This window comes from Prionailurus viverrinus, chromosome B4, assembly GCF_022837055.1.
Source record: "Prionailurus viverrinus isolate Anna chromosome B4, UM_Priviv_1.0, whole genome shotgun sequence".
Taxonomy (NCBI): Eukaryota; Metazoa; Chordata; class Mammalia; order Carnivora; family Felidae; genus Prionailurus; species Prionailurus viverrinus.
Window position 1 is genome coordinate 109012121 of NC_062567.1, and position 21185 is coordinate 109033305.

At 37.3% G+C, this 21185-nt stretch overlaps 1 protein-coding gene across 4 annotated transcripts in view; it reads right to left on the reverse strand.

Annotated features, from left to right (window-relative positions):
- Positions 1 to 7187: 7187 nt before the first annotated feature.
- The window catches only part of ATP2B1 (ATPase plasma membrane Ca2+ transporting 1), a 133736-nt gene continuing 119738 nt past the window's right edge, over positions 7188 to 21185 (reverse strand). For 2 of the 4 annotated variants that reach the window (XM_047865816.1, XM_047865817.1), the window contains exons 19-21: positions 18201 to 18308; positions 15861 to 16043; positions 7188 to 10433 (exon numbers count right to left, since the gene is read on the reverse strand). In XM_047865816.1, the coding sequence (XP_047721772.1) occupies positions 10122 to 10433; positions 15861 to 16043; positions 18201 to 18308 (603 nt within the window). In that variant the 3' untranslated portion in view covers positions 7188 to 10121. Of the gene's footprint in view, positions 10434 to 15361; positions 15476 to 15860; positions 16044 to 18200; positions 18454 to 21185 lie in introns of those variants that run through there. The other 2 variants (XM_047865819.1, XM_047865818.1) reach the window with 2 other exon arrangements.

Consider the following 21185-nt stretch of genomic DNA (forward strand, 5'->3'; position numbering starts at 1 on the left):
GATCATGACCTGAGCTGAAATCAAGAGTCAGACGCTTAACCGACTGAGCCACCCAGGTGCCCCTAGAAATACATTTTTTTTTTAAATGGCATATTGCTTGAGTTTGAGACTGTATCTATAAATAGAGACTAGAAATTTCAAAACCAAGTAAGCAATAAGACCTGATATTTGACATCATTTCATTTTGCTTTTATAAAACCAACTAGTTTATTTTAGAATTGGCTAGAATTTTTCATGTCATGTGATAAAGAGGTTTTAGCTTATTAGTAAGCACATTTCAAAAAAAATACATTTCAGGTTAATTTTTAAAGTAAATTAAAAAAAAAAACTAAATTGAATATAATCTATACACACTCTCTTCTTAACATTGATTTTTAAAGTACTGGAAACAACCTGATTTTTTGAAAGCATTTTGTCCAAGCAAGTAGACTCTGGTACTGAACATCATCTTACTGGGCAAATTTATACAAAATTATCATGTTTTTTGATTAGCTACTTGCATTTCAGCATCGTAGTTCTCAATGTTTCCTTCTACTTAACCAGTACTTCCCAGACTTTGGCTGCATATTAGAATCATGTGGGAAATTAAAAAAAAAAAACAAAAACCCTCACGGCCAGGCCACATCTTTGTCCACACTGCCTGGGACTGGAGTCTGGTACCAGGGTGTTTCAAAACTCCTCAGGTGACTTCAATGTGCAGCAGTTTGGGAAATAATGCATTTATCCCATAGTCCAGTATGGGGATACAAATATGACCAGGAACCAAAAAAGCAATTCCAACTAGGTAATGGTCCCATGTTCTCGGAACATCTAGTGGTGTTCTGCTGAATGAAAACAAAGTTAACAAAACCTAAATGACTAGGCCACTAGTACACTCATCTGGCCTCTCCCTCCTAGATGTGCAAGAGGCGAGCAAGCTGCTTCTTTTTAAAAGGGAAAAGGTTTCTACTGACTAAAAACAGAGGGAAAAAAGGAAACAGAAGCAAACACGTATAATGAGGTGAATCTTCAGGGTAATCTTCACAGGCCTTAGGTGTTTATGAACCAGTTGGGGCTTAAGGGTCCTTTCAACTCAGAATCTTCTACTTAAACCAATTTATTGGGAGAGGCAGGAACCGGTTTTCACAGAATTGTTTCTGTTGCTATTGAGTGAATAGCGCCATCTTGCATTGCCCTTATAATTGTGAAAGCGCTTTCATGTTTCCAAGTTCACCTGAATATCCAAAAGCGAGGCAGGAATTGTAATACAATCCTGTTGAGGAAAACAAAGTTTCAAATATTAAAAACTGGTACAAGACGGAGTTGGGACCAGAACCCAGGTCTGCTGACTCACAGGCAAATGCTCTTTGGACATAATACTGCCTCTGCCTGAAGAGAGACCCACTGTTTGAGCTTCAGCACTGTCCTGGAGAGGCGATTTTCCTCTGAAAATAGCACTCTTCACCATTTCTTGCTTACATGTCAATTGTGTTGACTGGCTGGTGCATGTGCTGTGAAGAGGTAGGAAGTGCAAGAGGGGCCGGGAACAGGGCGAGAGTTTCAAGGAGGAATTTACAGGAGAGGGAACAACACAGAGGATGAGCTCATAGCAGAGGAGAGAGGGGCAGGTGACAACGATGAGGCCAAAGACTTGTGAAGGAGCAAATAAAGAGCCATTCAAAAGCTTATTATTTAATCATCTATTTTTTGAGGAGGGGAGGGGTGATGTGGGCTAAGGGGCCATTTAGGAAGGTTTGGATTATGTGATGGATAGATTGGTGATGGGAGAGGTGGAAGGTAGGGATATAGAGAGAACCATTGAGAAACCTAAGTGAAAGCGTCTGAGGTGAAGAGTGAACAGACTAGGGTAGTAAGAGTGAAAATAAAGACTGTCCAAAGAGCACCTGAGGGGCACGTGGGTGGCTCAGTCGGTTAAGCATCTGATTCTTGGTTTCAGCTCAGATCACGAAATGACGGTTCATGAGGTCAAGCCGCACGTAGGGCTCTGTGCTGACAGCATAGAGTCTGCTTGGAATTCTCTCTCTGCCCCTAGTGCACTCTTTCTCTCTCAAAATAAATAAACATTAAAAAAAGAGCACCTGAAACTAAGAAAGAACTATTAGGAGCAAAATAGGAAAGGTAGTAGATAGCATTTCAAGACATCATCCATTTCTGGATCTGATGGCCATTTTTGTGTAAAAAACATTTTTTTTTTTTTTTCCAAGTAGGCTCCATGCCCAACGTGGGGCTTGAGCTTCCCACCCTGAGATCAAGAATCACGTGCTCTACAGACTGAATCAGCCAGGTAATTAGTGATTCCTAATTGGTTGGATGACTGGATTAAGTGTACATTAATAATTCTGCATTATAGGTAAAGTGCAAAGTAAGGCAAAGGGTGGTTGGCAGACCTGTCTTTCAGTTTTGTTGTGAAATAGTGGTTTCCATAAAGGGGTAGAAGGAACGCAAATCACTGTCTTGGGCAACATTAAAGCTGAGAAGAGTTGAGAAAAAACTAGATGATAAAATTATTAGTCAAAGTAATAAGGGCTGACTAAAACAATAGTTTAATATAGACATAAACTCGTTTGTGGGGATGCCAAACCAGTAACAAAAGCACAAGGAGAGGCTGCTAAAATGTGTGAAAAACAAACAAACAAACAAACAAACAAACACACACCACAGGGCTGATTGACCATGAGAGGTAGAATGGAAAAGGCATGTTCTAGAGTCAGGCCATGCCTTGACTCTTTTTGGGTGACAGGAAATGGGCAGGTTCTGAGAAAAATGCAAAGGTTTGGAATAAATGCAATGAAGGAAGAATGACCCTAAAAAGAAGGAGAGACCAATTAAAGGTTGGTTTGAACATCAGTGAGGAAAACCAGGAAATGAGTGTGAATTTTTTGGTCACCAGCGAGTTTGTGAGCACACTCTGAAGCTGAGGACAGATACAAAGTTAAAGGTGCTTCAGATTTAGGTACCAAGATAGTGAAATGTCAAGGAGGCAAAGCCATCTAGGTCAATTAGAGAGCGGGAGTGAGGCAGCCAACTCAAGTGCATTGGTCAGGATGGAATCCGTGAAGGTTAGTAGGCTAAAAAAGACTGGAAGACGCTGCAAGAAATGAAAAGACTAGCAATCATCCCTATTAGTATACAGGGTAAGTTAGTAGGTGTAAAGAGCTTAAAAAAATTTTTTTTAATATTTATTTATTTTTGAGAGAGAGAGAGAGAGACAGAGTGAAGCGGGGGAGGGCCAGAAAGAGAGGGAGACACAGAATCCGAAGCAGGCTCCAGGCTGAGCTGTCAGCACAGAGCCCGACGTGGGGCTTGAACCCATGAACCATGAGATCAGGACCTGAGCCAAAGTCAGACGCTTAACAAACTAAGCCACTAAGGTGTTCCTAAAGAACTTTTAAAAGCAAGGAAAATTTAAGGTGCCAAATATAATCCTAGAGACCAAACAGCTGAGAGATGGCCATCTTCTATCTGTGACCATGCTGCTGAATAACAGAGCAAAAGCAAAGGCTACTGTGATCCATGCGGGAAACTGCAGCTAGCCTAAAGCAAATGAGGAAAATACGTAGGTTCTCCAGGGTTGAATGTCAAAATGATGGTAGTCTTGTGTCATCTCAGAAAGCAGGACAAGCACGAAGTTAGAAAAGGTAAAGGAGTCTACAGGCTCTTTAGAAGGGGGCTACAAAAAGGCAGAAAAAGCTAAATTGGAATGAAATGAGTCTAAAAAGGTTACCTTCCTAACTGGTTTCCTAACCTCCAGTCTCTCTCTCCAGAGCAGTCAGTGATCCTTTCAGAGGTCAGATTATGTTGCTGCTCTGCTCAAAATCATCCACTGGCTTCCCAACTCAGCATAAAAGCCAGAGTTCTTGCCAAGGCTTAGAACTGTAAGATTAGGCCTAGTCTCCCATTACGTGCCCAAGCTTGCCTCCTACCACTCTCCCAACTGGCTCACTGCTCTCAAGCTACAATGGCCTCCTTGTGTCCTCTCACACTTGCCAAGCATTATTTACCGGAACCTCCCTCTGGGAGTCTCTTCCAGACAACCAACTGGCTCCTTCCCTTCCTTCAGGTTTCTGCTGAAACGTCACCTTATCTAAGACAATGTCTCTGACCCTACTCTAGAACACAGCACTGTTCCCTACCAGGTGACAGAGGTCTCTTACTATAACATAAACTCTGAGGGGAAGGGCCTGACTTGGTTCCCCCAAGTCTAGAACTGTTTGAATCCCCCAGGCCAGGTACCAAGTATGTGTTGAATGAACGAATGAATGGCAAACAGGAAATGGGAGATAAGAAGCATGAAAGCGGGTGGCAGTTAAGAGAATTTTGGGTGACAGGAAATGGGGGACAGTCAGTAGTGTTTGTAGGAGTCCCAGACTCAGGAGACTTGGTATGGCTTCACTTGTTACAATTTCTCCTCTCCCCCATCACACCTCACACGTTGAGACCAAGCTCACGTCTCCAGCAGTGAGAAAGCAAAAGATGAACAATTCTAGCTACTACACACCCTCCTCAGAGGGTCTGAAGCTAAATGAAAGAGCAAGCTTGAAAAAACCTGCTTTCATTTATTTTATCTTGATTCACTAAGATAAATGTTACCTTAAAGACTATATAAATTAGTAAGCATCTCATTTTTAGACTACAAGGGTGGCCAGTTGATTATTCATAAACCATAAACAACATCAATGTAAAATGGTATTAAAATAGCAGTGAAGGGGTGCCTGGGTGGCTCAGTCGGTTAAGTGTCTGACTTCGACTCAGGTCATGATCTCGTGGCTTGTGGGTTCGAGCCCCACGTCGGGCTCTGTGCTAGCCTGGAGCCTGCTTCAGATTCTGTGTCTCTCTGTCTCTCTCTGCCCCTCCCCCGTTCGTGCTCGGTCTCTCAAAAAGAAACAAAAACATTTAAAAAACAGTAGTGAAATAATGGCTGCAATTTTTATTTTAAGAATTGCACATTTAAAAAGGGCAAAATAATTTTTCAAAAAATGCAAAAGTAGGTAGGTCCTGCTTCACAAATATCAAGAAAAATGCACAGTATATCATCAATGTGATAAACTTACTTTCATTCCAAGTTATTTGGGAAATAGAGCAGTGACCTGTTAATAGGTTATTTATGGAACTTAGAATATAGGTGTATTCTAACATATCTATCTTAAAAGTAAAGAATCACAAAAGTCTCTAATGGAAGTATGCTAGTAAAAGCGCCATTCTACTAAGTTTAATTTTGACTCTTCAGTTACAGGAAGTCTGAGTAAGGAAGGCATGGGTTATGCATCTTAATTGGGGACCCTTTACCTCAGTCTCTTGAGTGATCCTCCAGGATGTTCTTGAAGACTATCTCTGGAGCATTTGGTATCAGAAAAGTACAACACTGGAGGACTTTAAAGTTAAGCCCAGAATTTTAGGCGCTGGGCCCTGACTCAGGTTAGCAACGTGCTGGTACGGCAGAAAAGACCCACCAGCCTGGGCTCTTGAGAAGGTCTGCATTAAGTGTGAATCCCTGGTGTGCCATGTGACCTTAAACTCCTTAAGCCTGTTTCCCTATATGTAAGATGGCAGTAGTCATACACGTCTATTTACATAATCTACACAAAGTGCTTAGCATATTTAATAATAAATTAAATATTAATTTATGTGTGATGATATTCCTTTTAATACCTAAGGAAAGTTATCAGTGCTTACACTTCATGATCTGAAAAGCAATTTGGAAATTATGCGGTCCTTGTAACCCTGCCTTAAATTAAGAATCTCAGGGTCTTCCTGCATTGAACCCATAGCTGGACTTGGGTTAATACAGATTCTGGAAACAGTTTTCCTAGGATATGGTGCTGGTGAAGAAAGCTGTGCCAAAGACGGATGCTGTATAAGCACATAGGCACATTTCTTATTTTAATTGCCTACTTCGGAACAATTAATATTACATAGTTCAACAGTGATACTTTGGATTCAGAGAACCCAGATTAGACGTGTCTACGTTTAGCAGAATATCTGGAGGCTGAAGCGTTTTTCTAAAAGAGGGAAAATGTTAAAGAAGTAGTTAAGCTGAAAAGCATAAAAGTAAACTCCCAATTGAGAGTTTCAGGGACGAAATTATTGGTCTGTTGAAAAGGAAACTACATTATAAGGATAAAGACAATTCCTTTTTTGAAATCTAGTCATGAGAGAAGTACAGGAATACAGCCACAACTTCTGCCTGCATGAAATGCTCTTTACGGTATTATTATAGTGCTTATTCTAAAAGAAAGATTATTTTTCAAGAATCTTACAAAGATTAGTTTTTAGTTAGATGGTACTAATTATGCTAATAAAAGTATATATACACACACATATGTATATACACATACATGTATATATACATATGTGTATACACACACACACACACACACACACACACACATATATATTTTTGGTCTACAAATGAGTGCAACATCGTAATTTAAAAACAAAGGTTGGGATGGCATTTGGACACAGAATCTGAAGGGTAGCAGAGGTTAGAAGAACATCGCAGCTGCAATAGGACAGTTATCTAAAGACACAGGGAAGCAAAAATATCAACAAAGACTTACAGAAACTCCCCTTTCTTACTTAATTTTACAAAGGGAACTTAATCCTAATACATGACACATATATAAAATCTAACTTGACAAAATGGAAAACATCTCAGATCATGTCATAAATGTGGTACTTACAAATACTCAATAATTTACTGATAATTTTTACTAATGGAAAAATAATCACTTAAATTTCAGTATTTCAACAAAGTTGCCGATTTATGTGAATAATTTATTATAAAAATCAACTAAGGGCAATTTGATTAATTTTGTTACCACAGAGTTCAGATAATTGCTATTGACAATTTGGATCATTTAATGAAAAAAAGGAGCTCTAACAGTTATTGTGAAAAACTAATCTTTTCTAAAACCAAAACATTACACGCTCATAGACTATAGAAATGATCTAATGTTGCTGCAAGGATTGAAGACCATGGGTAGAAGAGTTAAGGACAAGATACCCACTTTCGGTCTAGGGGCAAGGTCATGTGTATTAGAATATCGATTCCGTTGTAACACAACCACAACATTTCAAGTACATTACAGCATTTTCATTAACCAGATTTTCAAAATTTCAAGTAGAAAAAAGTAATTCCAAAATATGATGTTCTGATCAGTTCCAATATTCAAAAAGTTCAGTCCCCATTCAGAAACAGATAAACAGTATATTTATTAAATGAGTTAAGACAAATAAACTTTACAAATAGACAAATAATAAAAGGCTCAGTGGCTAAAATAGATGGTAAGCATCATTGAAAGAAATCAACACCATCACGGTATCTCAGTTGGCTTACACGTGTAAAAAGAAATTTTCAAAGAGCAATTTCACAGAAATGAAGCCAGTTTTTTTTTTCTTATAAACAAATCATCATTTCTTGGTTCAAAACTGACATCTGTTATGAAAATTACCATATCACATATTTGTAAGATGACAAGGAGTAACTCATCTTCAAAGTGCAAGTAAGTCTATTTACAACCACAAAAAAGGCAATGATGAGGAGAAAAGGAGTTTTAAAAAATATACAAAGATTAAAAACATTTGGGATGCAAAATTAAACAATTTTTTGGTTAGAGGATAAAAGAGAAAAAGTGATTGAATTACAGATGCTGATTTCAGCTATACATACTATATAATGGGATCCAAGATCTTGAACAGCTTGCTTGCATTTTTTTCTACTTACATAATGCTCTGGAAATTTCTGGTAGAAATTACAGTGTCTCAAAGAGAGAAATACACACTAAGCATGTCTTGCTACTAATTCATGGATGTCATAAGACCCGTTTATGGATTAGAGTTGGTGTAAAAAGCCATTGCCTTGAGTTGAAAAATGAATACTGTAAGAGCTCAATACAAATCCTCCAAAGCACATGCACGTCTAAATCTTTTGGTAATTACATTCATATTTAAGCATAACCAAAATAAAAAAGAAAACTAAAAACATTTCCCTTTTCTCTATTCCCTATGCCTTGTAGGCTCTCCAGTTGCTAGGGTCAATTTTTAGAGTTGAAAGGGTTCTTCGAGAGAGTCTAGTCCACCACCCTCATTTAGGGTAAATGATTTTCCCAAGGTCATGCAGCACGTTAATGGCAAAACCAAGACTAGAAACCAGGCTGTGACTCCTAGCCTCGTATGCTTTCCAGCATATCATGCTACCTCTTTTTACAGTATGATTCACTATAAATACCTGATGAATAAATGTACAGTTACAAATGCTGACAGAGCCAATGTGTTTCTAAGACTTGCAGAGGATTACTGCAAAGGACTGATGGAGAGAAAAAGATTTTCCTCCACCCACCAAAAATATCAAGCACCATCAAACTAAACGTTTCTTTGCTAGGTCAGCATGCTCAGATGTCATAGTCCTCGTAAACTTTATGTCAGCCTGAGGATTGTATACCTGGTGAAATCTGGGCCCTAACACAACGCCAGTTCCTAAAAGGTAAAGACAGAGGCAAAAAAGGGGAGAAGGTAGACAAAAGAAACAAAGACTGAAAGAACCCAATTGGCTTAGAGATAGGCATTCATTCCAGTATATGGTTTACTGTTATATCTAAGTATGTATGTTTTAGGACCTTTTTCCACCTTTTCATATAAATCTCATTTTACCTAATTTGTTATTTGGCCACTTACAAATTAAAATAAATGTATCAAAGATAATGGTGATAATTATTATTTTCTTAGACTGTGAGACTATTTTAGACAAACTAAATTCTATGAAGAATATGTCAAATGGTGATTCTATTAGATTACCACTGGGGATCTATACCACAAGCGGTATTTCATGGGGCTGTTACCATCTTGAAATTCATTCCAATTGTGGTTAAAGAGAACAGACTGATGCACCATATATGCAGAATTAAGTAAAGAAGCTGCAATTTCTTTTTAAAAAAACATTGCCGTGTATTTATTTAATAAAAGGGCATATTTATGTTTACAAACAAGTTTCAAAAACAAAAGGAAAAACATGTATGCTTCCACCTGTTAACCTTTTTCAAAATGCCAACAGCCCTCATGCTGTATGAAGGTTTCTAAGGATTTATTAGAAAAATCAATACAGTTCACTCACAGTTCACCAAGACATCACTGAACTAACATGTTTAGACAAAAACAAAAAGGACTAAGGTTCTCTTGTAGTTTGATAGTTTGATTTAATTTGATTTGCCTGAAATAACAAAAGCATTTCAAGCATCTTTCATTATGTAGTTGATGTCCCACATTAAACAATCTACTAAATTCTGAACAAAGGTTATTAGCAAGTTTTCAAAAATTTTAAAAATTAAACAGTTGTTTCAAAACCATTAAGTAGTAAATGTATTTAAGAAACTAATTAGGACAGATGCCATAACTTCATTAAACACCACTGCTCATGTTTTTTTGTTTTGTTTTGTTTTGTTTTTTTGTTTTTTTTTTAAACAAAGCATTAGTGTTATCTATTTGGCTATTAGTATTAGCAATTTATCTACAATATTTAACAAGGTAAATTGTAGGCAAAAATTTAGTACAGTTTCAATAGAAACACCCCTTTTTGTTTTCCTGAAAATACAGCAGTATTTGAAGGACTAATTTTTCTCTGCATCAGTTATAAGGAAGCTTCCCATCTATGAACAGGAACAAAAAAAGTATCTACAAACCTTGTAAACAGATCTGTATCATTTATAAACATAAATAATCCAAATTATTAACAGCCAACAGCAGAAATTAAAGTATCAATTCAATGATCCAGGGTTTTGCTCGCTGTACCCTCCCCCTCTCCCATCAAGGACTGAGATAAACTAACGCTCTGCTAATACACTGTTCAGGACCATTCTTAGGTACTACTGATGATCCACAGGTCAGCATATGCTGAGTTTACTGTTTATCTGTCAGTTCGTTTCTCCCACCCCCCAAAAAGCACCCTCAGTCTGGCAGAAAGCTTTGCTTTTTTTTTTTTTAAAAAAATAAATCTACATTCGTACAAGTGTGTCTTCTGTTGAAGTCCAAAGACAAGAATACGATCTTGTCCATCACAATATGTGAAAAGACCCAGTTTCAATTTGTTTCTTTACAATGCAGCTAGTGTGTTAACATTCAGCTTACAATCAGAGTGATGTTTCCAAACTATGTAGTGGGCTTCCTGGGGATGAAGAGGTAGCAGACTTGTTCATTTCTATTGTAAGGTGAATCCCGCTGTCAACAGCATTGTTATTTTTGTTGGGAGAGGGTGGAGGACTGGAGTTACGTTTTGTAGGAGCATCATCTTCAGCATCAGTGTCATCAATAAGGGGGATATGAGGCTCTGAATCTTCTATCCTAAACTCAGGATGTGTCATAAAGTTGTGAATCGAACTTCTTGATTCCGGTTTTTCTAACCCTTCGTATAAAGAACTACGAAATGCATTCACCACTCGAATCTGTAAATATCAGAAAACATAGAAAGATGTCAGTATGCTATTTGCTTAATTTAAAAATGGTTCATTTATGAGTTTGAATCCACAAACAGCTAGGTATGAGTGAATCATATTTGCATGTAATGCAGTGGGACTTGCAATACACTGTAAAAAAAATGAATATTTTAGTAGGACACTACAGAACAACAAAACCACATACGCTAAGAATTAAGAGTTATAGAATTCAAAGTAATACTGACTGAGAAAATCTCATGGTCACTGGCTAAAAATTTAATAGCCATTTTATAGGACTTTTTTTCCCTAAGAAAACAAACACAAACAAACAAACAAAACAAAAACTTAATCATACACAAGCTTTAGCTGAGTTTTAAAATTAAAAAAAAAATGTAATTTTTGAAAACAATTCAAGTAAGTTAAACAAAGTCAAGCACAGAGGGTTACTATTTATCATGCTAGGAATTAGGGGGTCACCGACTATGAAAAAGCCAAGCAAATATAAGCTGAATGCCACAATGAACTCACATCTACCCCACTAGTCCATTAATTAAAAAATAAAAGTAAAGACAAAACCCAAATAAATATCTATAAAATGCCATTAAACAGCTATAAATATTTGAGTATATGCCATTTGTCTATAAAGCATTAGTATTTTTCTCTATAATAGATTAAAACATAAATCACTTTATATACTACAGTTCACTGGAAATAGATTTAAAACAAAACCAAAACCCTCTGGCATTCTTCTATAAACAACTCCGCAGTAAGACACAAAACTTTTTGGTATTTTTGCCCCTAAACAAACAGCCCAACAATTCACCCTCCTTCTTAGAAGTCTGCTGTATACGTGAAAAGAGGTTAATGGGTAATTAACTTAAAAACACTGTTGCACACACTGACATTAGGTCTCATTAACCCACGTCATACAGATTTTCAAAACAAAAAAAGGGACAAAATCCAAACAGTTGAGCATCTACTAAACATCAATCCAAATACAGTGTTTACTTTTGCATTGATTCTAATGAATCCTGTTTAGTAATGAAGACATCATTTACTCAAATGTTAAGAGAAATCACTAACATCAACCTTCATCAGAATCATCTCATATGACAATGATAATGAAAAAAATTAATGAATTTCTTCAAATGAACATTTGAATGTATTTTTAGAACAGGGAACAGGGGTGCCTGGGTGGCTCAGTTGGTTAAGTGCCCGACTTCAGTTCAGGTCATGATCTCACAGCTTGTGAATTCGATCCCTGCGTCAGGCTCTGTGCTGACACCTCAGAGACTGAAGCCTGCTTCAGATTCTGTGTCTCTCTCTCTCTCTGTCCCTCTCCCACTCATGCTCTGTCTCTCTCTCTCTCTCTCAAATATAAATAACCATTAAAAAAAAAAGTAACAGATTTATGTCCACTTCTTTTAATTGTATATAGCTAAGATGTACAAATTGATGATTTGATATACATATATACACTGTGAAATAATCATGATGGACAGTCAAGCTAATTGACATAATACATCCCTACACACTCTTATCATGTGTGTGTGTGTGTGTGTGTGTGTGTAAGAGTCTATCTTCTTAGCACATTTCAGGTATAGAAGTATTGTTACCTACGGTCACCATGCTACACATTACATCTCCAAAACTTACTGGTCTTACATAACTGAAACTTTGTACCCCTTGATAAACAGTTCTGTATCTCTCCCGACCCCTAACTGCCATTCTACTCTCCATTTCTATGCGTTTGACTATTTTAGACTCCCATTTCCAGGAATTTATCCAGAGGATTAAAATCAGGATCTTGAAGAGATACCTGCATTCCTATATTGCAGCATTATTTACAATAGGCAAGATACGGAAGCAGCCTAAATGTCCACTGACAGTTGAACAGATAAAGAGAATGTGGCATATACATATAAGGAAATATTATTCAGCCTTGAAAAGGGAATTCTGTCATTTGTAACTACATATGCTAAGTTCTGAGTAAAACATCATCTCTCCTCCCAGTTGTCTTCTCTCATTTACCAAGCCCTGTCTGCTGGAGGCTGCTTTACCTCTTGTTCATTTAGCTCTTATACACAGAAAGAAGATAGCATGGTAAAGTGAAGAATACAGAGGTGAAAGGTCTGGGTGTGAATTCCAGCTGGGCCACCTCCTAGCTGAGGGATGCTGGACAAACCTATTTCCTCAACTATAAAATGGGAAATAATAATGGCACCTACCTTACAGAGTTGTTACGGGAGATTAGTTAGTTAATACATGAACAAATTCAGAACAGTGTTAGCTCACAAGTAGCAATGTCATGTCAGGGCTTTTCAAACTTTAATGTGCATGCAAAGCATCTGCGGGTCTTGTTAAAATGCAGATTCTGATTCAGGAGGGGCTCTCAGTGGATCTGATATTTAATGTAAAGTCTGCAACACAACTCTACAGAAATATGGTAAAGATAGCACATCTAAGGTCATATGACACCCTCCAAATGAAGAGCCAGTTATTCAAAATTTTGCTGAATAAAAATGAGTATATACCACCCGGAAGATGAACTTGTCTAGGAAGTTTAACATGAAGTTAATCATGCAGAAACAATTAGACAAATCCAGAATGTAGGATAAGGCAATTGGCCTTGTTTCTTCCAAAAGGTCAAGGTCATAAAAAAAAAAAAAAAAGAAAAAAAAAGGAGAGACAAAATGGATCAAAAATGCTATATACTATAGGACATTGCAGGGACAACTGGAGAAATCCGAATAGGACTGTACATGACACAATGGCCATCAATGTTAAAGTTCCTGGATGTGATAATACAGTATGATTACATAGCACACTTATTTTTAGGAGGTATATGCTAAAGTATTACAAGATGAAATGTCAGGATATCTGCCACTTACTTTCAAATGGTTCACAAAAAATGTATATACCAATATGTAGACAGATATATACTACTAATGTATAGACAGATAAAGCAGACATTATAAAGTATTAAGAGTAGTAAATTCAGGTGACGGGTATTCATGTATTAATCTTTCCAATTATCTGTCAGTTTGAAGGTTTTCAAATATAAAATTTTGAGGGGTGGAGGTCCTTCAGGATAAAGTCTCATTTTGCATCCTTCTTACAAGATATACACAGACCCTAACCCCTACCTTCCATTCCAGTGTCATCTTAGCACCTGTCCCTGAAGCCCACTTTCCTCAACTGGCAAATTTCTATTAAGGGTCAGCTTGGGGGAATTTCTTTCAGGTAATTTTTCCTGACTTCCCAGGGTGGGTTAAGGACCCGGTTGTAATAGTCCATGTTTCGTTGCCATGTAGAAACACATTTGTTTCCTGTACTAGATTGCAAAGTCTGGTGGTTCTAGCACACAGCCCTGGCATATGGTAGGCCTTCCACAAGTGTTTACAGATCACAACTAAAGAAACATGAATTAACAGTAGGGGATGAAAGGGCGAGTGGTAATAAGCCCTCAAAAGCCAGGATGATGTGAAATCCATAAATACAGGGAAGGAGGGATGCAACCAACACTAGCTGTCCTAGGCATAACGCCAGGCAATTTACGTACACCATTTCATTTAGGTAGGTGCAGACCTGGGGTAATTTTTAAAAGCGAGTCCTATCTGTGGATGTATGTAAATTTAACATCCTGTCTAACTTTACAGGGTGGTCTGTCCTTGGAGTACTTGGACAAGCCACTTAAACCTCAAGTCAGTTTTCACATCTGCAAAATGGGGATAGTTCCTGTTCTTCCTGTTTTCCAACACTGCCGAAAGTGACAAATGAAAATTACTTAAGCAAACTGAACACATAGGCACTGTGTAAACCGTCCTCCTTAAGATAGCGCTCTTTTCTTCTTCAGCTCATCGCCTGTCTAGCTTTCTCGTTCTTCCTAGTCTTTAACTGGTGGAGGACCAAATGGAAAAGATAGGTCTCTGCCCAAATACGAGATTAAGCATAAGTATTTTCAGCTGATTTTGGGGATGGGTTGAATGGTGGGGTGAGCTTTATATCTTTAGTGCCTCCAATATTCTTAGAATTCACCATGAAATCAAGACTCTAATGCATAGTAAAGATGATAGAGGTTAAAAGGCTTTTGGGGAATTTGCCATTTATTAAAAACCTGAAAGAAAATGCATTATTCTAGTCAATTAATGGAAATCATGACATGTAATGGTTTAAGAATTGATCAATGGTACACCTTCCTACTTCCTTGGAAAACTTAATGGAACATTTCTTACCCAGGATAAAATTTTCATTAAACTGATTATATAAATGAAAAAAAAATACCCATAAATGCCACAAAACTTTGAAGCTTATACAGGGACCCCTTCTCAAAACTAAACAAACAAGTAAATAAATAAATTCAAAGCAATGCCACAAAGTCAGGACTAAGAAGGTAAACAACTGGCTGTATACTGAGATCTTTTCTTCAGGGTACTAACTTAACTTTGCAAACCGAACAAGATAAAAGTCAAAATGTTAGATTAATATTTAGCTTTAAAAATGTAAATTCTTGGTTCTGTTAGAGCAGTTTCAAATCACATGCTTTTGGGAACCATGCAGTATGAACATGTTTAAAGGCATATACTCAAAAATTTATAGTAGTTTCACAAATTCTAAGCTACAATTTTATTCCCCATATTAACTATCAGAGTTAGCACAGAGACAAGCTCACAGATTTCATATCTAATCTTTGGTTGCAACTGTTCCACCTGTTAGCTAGCCCTCTAAGAAATAAAACAACAACAACGACAACACTTTGAGGTCTCAATCCACTTTACGAAAAGAAAGCTTTATGAAAAGCCTGAACAATGAATTTAAACATTAAGGAGAAAATGAGAAACGTTAGGTGTGTGAAGTAGGAAATGTTAATTTCATGCACTTAGGAACACACACTCACACCCCACAGTAGTAGAAGCAGTAGAAGAGGAAAACACTACATGTGTAGGGGTAGAAATATTTGTTACATCATGATGCTGGCTGGCGATGGAGGGTTGCCGCCTTAGAGCCCCCTGAATGGAACTTCCACTCTGGAAAGCATTCACTACATCCATCTGCAAGGAATCAGAGATTGTGACAGCTTGCTCAGCAAGAGAGAGAGAGAACAAGAGAAAGGACCATTCCATCTATCAACATATAAAAAGTAAAGAAAAAGGCACTTTTTACAGAGCAGATAAATAGGCAAGAGTAGCATTTTGAGATGAAGGGGGGAAAAAAGCTAGGAAAAAAGGAGCTGAGGGGCATATAGACACATTCCTTCACGATGAGTTAAAACTTTCACTCATTCCAGGCACCAGTATTATTTTTCAAAAGAATAAGTTTTGTGGGTTGGGAAGGCTAGAAAGGAAGTTAAGGAGGGCATTCAAACCTCCTCCCCAGGTCTAAAAGCCCTTGGCCCCCACTCCCATCACTGCTCCTACCTCTCTACCAGGCCCATACCTGCGTCTGGATTCTGTTCAGACCTCTAAACCACAAGATCTGGCCGCGCCGCAACTCCCTTTCAGCATGGTCAATCTCTTCCACGTCCTCTGCTAGCTCCTCCTCAGGTATTTCTTCCTTTTGTGTTCCATGACCAGCTTCTTTTAGGAATTTTAAGCGGCTAGTTGGAATTGTTGAAATAAGCTACAACACAGGGGAAAGAACTTAGAAATAAATCAAAACCGAGTAAAATTAAACCAATCAACTGTAATACAAAAGGCACGAAAAGTTGCGAGTGTGGCCAACTATCGTCACCGACAGAGCAATGAGATCCTGTCCATCAGGCTTTGTTTCTCAGAACCACAATAAAATGCTCTTTCCTTAGCTCCACAGAAGATTTAAGTTTGAAAACTAAAAAGTTTTCCTGAGTGGAAATAACCTGATTATAGCTTTCTTATTTTAAGAAAGACATTCAAGACAGTAAAATACACAGACACGCCCTGACCTATATATATTAAGTTCATATTAATTATATTGATTTCAAATAAAAGAAAAATGGCAAGTAGTCTTACTGGATGCAAAACAAGTTCATGTTTCATTAGTGCAGGGAAGAGTTCAATGAAAAGAAACATACCCAAATCAAAAAATCTTCAAGGTTAAACTGAAAATAGTTTTTCTGTTTATTAAATGCATCTATTTTTACAAAATGAAGCTCTTTAAGATTGGATTAATACTGATTTATCATGACACCAACAGGAACAGATGCCCCAGGAAACACAAAGAGCATAAAAAACAGTAATAAGGATGTATTAACTTGTAAGTATTAATAGCCACTAAGTGCTTAAGGAAGTCTGGATTATCGGGGGGAAACAAGCATGCGGCCAAAATCAGAGCTGCTTGAAGAGCTTCTAGTCCAACCACCTCATTTCACAGAGGTGCTGGAACAGACTCAGGCACATAAGACCTAAGGTCTCCTGACAACCAAAAGCAGTGCTCTTTCTACGGCAGCACATGTAAAATCAATAGACGACATCAACCAAAGCCAGCAACCGGTCCCTGTTGGGTATGTCGGCTGTACTGAACTTCCTCTTCCTGAAATGAGCCAGATGTTTTGGGAGGTTGTGGGGTTCTGTTTTGCCTATGAGGAACATTATGAAATAACTGAAAAGGTAATCAAAAAAGAAAGGAGGCCCAGGTATGGATCCTACTTATAAGAAGATCTCTATTAATGAGTAATGCAACAGGAGTAAGAAGAGAAACCCCAGAACCTAGAAACATAATTAAGAAAAAGGTGAGATAAAGGCACATGAAGATTGAGTTAAGTTTCAGTAAAACCTGGATATTTACTTAGACTGACTTGCAGAACAATAAATTAGGTCACACAAGTTACACACCACAGCCTAATCGTTTATGGAAATGTTAGTACAGACTATCAGTTACTTTTACAGTAATGGTAACGGACTTAAAATGAACAGGGAACACACACCACTGCCATTTATCGTTTTTAAAAAAATGACAGGCATTTGTAAGCTGCTTATACCAAGGATGAAATAGATCTCATTTTTCAGGTATTGTATTTTATATGTATATTGTCAAAGCCAATCAATCCAAATAACTGAAAATGTCATTTTGTGGCCCATTTATCCAGGTACCATTATTTTTACAGAAGTATCCTCTAAATGAACTGAAATTCAAGCTTTTTCCTTAACTGTATTTTGGATTAAATTACATAACAAAATGATGAAAAGTCCAGTAAAAATATTTACTCTGACAATGCAAAAATAGGTCATAGAGCAAAAGATAGAGATATTAGCATCTAAATTTTTTTTTTTTTTCAATGTTTTTTTATTTATTTTTGGGACAGAGAGAGACAGAGCATGAACAGGGGAGGGGCAGAGAGAGAGGGAGACACAGAATCGGAAACAGGCTCCAGGCTCTGAGCCATCAGCCCAGAGCCCGACGCGGGGCTCGAACTCCCGGACCGCGAGATCGTGACCTGGCTGAAGTCGGACGCTTAACCGACTGCGCCACCCAGGCGCCCCGAGATATTAGCATCTAAACCAGTTATAAATACATCATCTTAATAATGGTTATAAACCTTGCTCTAACGAACAAATTAAAAAAAAATAGGTAAGAAATTTAAAGTTTTATTATATTGGCATAACCATCACAAACAATAATAACATATGAGAACAAATATTACATTTAAAAAACCCTCATGCCCCCGAATACCCTTTCATGATCTAGAATGGCAACTACTTAGAATTAAGTAACAGAACTGATTAAAGAAAATACATACTGGAAATTAAAAAAAAAAAAAAAATCACTTCAGGTTTCAACATAAAATGATGAGCTTTTTACCTGGCCCCAGAGTAACGTTCCCATTCCTAGGAATATTGACCATAGCCACTGTTCTATTGAAAGTTCTGAACAACTGAAAGGTTTTCCACCAAACTGCACAATTATTATCTGGAGGAATAATCAAGAGTAAATTTATTTAAATCTTTTAAACTTTACATTTCATATACTTCAAAAATTACCCAAATTTGTATCCTTTAAAACTCAAGCTGAGTAACGATTATTCTGATGGTGACAGGCATTATCATATTCACAGCTGAAAATAAGACAAATGAAAATAAATTAAAATCTCTCTGCTGAAAATTTTAAATGCATGTATATTTCATGTTTAAATTATGTTCACTAAAAACTAAAAAAAACCCAAAAAACTCCTAACCAGGAAAGATAACTTTACGCTATTTCTGGTATGATCGAAGTAACTATGTGCCCTTGTATTTAGTATAATTCTTTGCGTAATTTTAGTGTATTTTTGTGGAAAAGACCACAAACTATGAAAAGCGAACATAATATCCAATCTTGTTTTCCTCCTCCACAGCTGTTCATTCTTTGTTCACATTTAGATGTCAGGACAAACATGAAAAGTAACAGAGGACAAGCAACTTGCAAAGTTCCATGAAATACATGCTTATTTAGGTGGTGAATCCTCAGAAATTTGGTCTCCCTTATAAAGGGAGAGAAGTCTAATGATCTGCATGAATAAAATCCTTAATCCGGTGCTTATGCTGCTCTTATTTTAAAGGAATATTAAGAATTAAATATCAATATTCACCTTCTCGTGAGTCTGACAGGCTTCTCTTTCATATGGCAGTTAGTAGCTACCAAATATTGAAATTAAAAGGAATCAATTTGGTATTAACATTTTTAAATGTTTCAAGTTATGCATTCCATTCTTTATAGCTGTACTTGATCCCAAATTCAAGTGATATGTGTTTGTCAATTCCACTGTTCTTCAAAATCAAGACTATTTGTATACTTTAAAAATAGATTTCTTTTTTTTTTTTTTTCCAGCAGCCCAACCAGTCAATTATAACTGACCTGGCAATCTTGCTTGGATTTTAATAGAGATATCTAACTAAAATAATTTTCTTTCATAAACTGAATGCTCAATATTTATTTGTGGGTTTTCTATTTTTTTAAAAATTTGAACTTTATCTTTTGGTATAATAAGGATGTGAAAAACATATTAAGATGTTGGGCAAACAATCAACAATTAATATGATTGGACTGATTTAATTTTGTAGTTTCAGATTTTTTAAATTTTTATTTATTTTTTGAGAAAGAAAGAGAGACAGAGCGTAAACAGGGGAGGGGCAGGGAGAGAGGGAGACAAAGAATCCAAAGCAAGCTCCAGGCTCTGAGCTGTCAGCACAGAGCCCGATGCAGGGCTCGAACTCACAGACTGTGAGATCATGACCTGAGCTAAGTTGGATGCTTAACTGACTGAGCCACCCAGGTGCCCTGGACTGATTTCATTTTGTGAGAAATAATCTTTCATTTTAGAGTTGTAAGGAATAAAACTGAATAGTTGTAGCATTTACTTCTAAGAGCAAGAGACTAAGTTTCCACATATTCCTCAATATATGCCTTACTTAGATCAACAAAATACTACAGAACTGTGTAATTGTGCGCTGAAGCATTTTCTAAATGTGTGCTGAGGGAGCCTTGAATTAGGTGTTATCTAAATTTAGAAGTAGCTGGTTTAAAAATATTTTTTTTTAATGTTTATTTTTGAGAGAGAGAGAGACAGAGACAAAACCTGAGTGGGGGAGGGGCAGGAAAAAAGGGAGACACAAAATCCAAAGCAGGCTCCAGGCTCTGAGCTGTCAGCACATTGCCTGACATGGGGCTGGAACCCACAAACTGTGAGATCATGACGTGTGAATCACGACGTGATTAAGTCGGACACTTAAGTGACTGAGCCATCCAGGGGCCCCTGGATTATTTTTTAACTTTTTTTATCTATATTTGAGAGAGAGAGGGGCAGAGAAAGAGAGAGGGAGACACAGAATCTGAAGCAGGTGCCAGGCTCTGAGTTGTCAGCACAGAGCCTGACTCGGGGCTCAAACCAGGAACCGTGAGATCATGACCTGAGCTGAAGTTGGATGCTCAACCGACTGACCCACCCAGGCAACACTAGAAGTAGCTGGATTAAACAGAGTTCAACAAGTTCCTTAACTGTAGGATTTCCCAAAGACTTTGAACTGTTAATTAAAAAAAAAAAAAAAAAAAAAAGGAAAAAAAAATGCTGCGGACATTTGGGTAATTTTCCCTTCCAAGCACTAAACTCAGAGCTTCTTCACATGCATGGTCTCTCTTAATGATTCAGTAATTCTGTGATGTGACCCAATTATTATCCTCCCCATTTCAGAGATGAAGCAACTGCAGCTTGTCAAGGTCACACAATTACTAAGAGGCAATGACCTGACTCCACGACTAAGTGACTCCCAAGTTTGTACTTGTAACTACTGTGTTCTATTGTTTGAAGAAACTCCAAGGGGGTGCCTGGGTGGCTCAGTTGGCTGAGCATCCTATTCTTGACTTCAGCTCAGGTCACGATCTCACGATTCCTGAGTTTGGGCCCTGTGTTGGGCTCTGCGCTGACAGTGTGACACCTACTTGGGTTTCTTTCTCTCCCTCCCTCTCTGCCCTTCCGCAGCTTGTGTGTGCGGCCTCTCAAAATAAATAAATAAATAAATAAATAAATAAATAAATAACCTTTAAAAAAAAAAAAAAAAAAAAAAAAGAAAGAAACTCCAAGAGGTAAATAGGCAATATTTCCTTAACTTCTCTAAGGGTGTAAGAGGAACTAAAGGAACCAATGTTTCATGAGACATATTTTGAAAACACTGATTGTTTTAATTGCTACAAAGTAGAAGAGAGACAAAATATTTACAAAGAACTAAGGATTATGCTATACTTCATGACCTGTCCAAAAAAAAAAAAAAAAAAAAAAAAAAAAGAGAAGAAAAATCAGCTAGTAAATAAAAA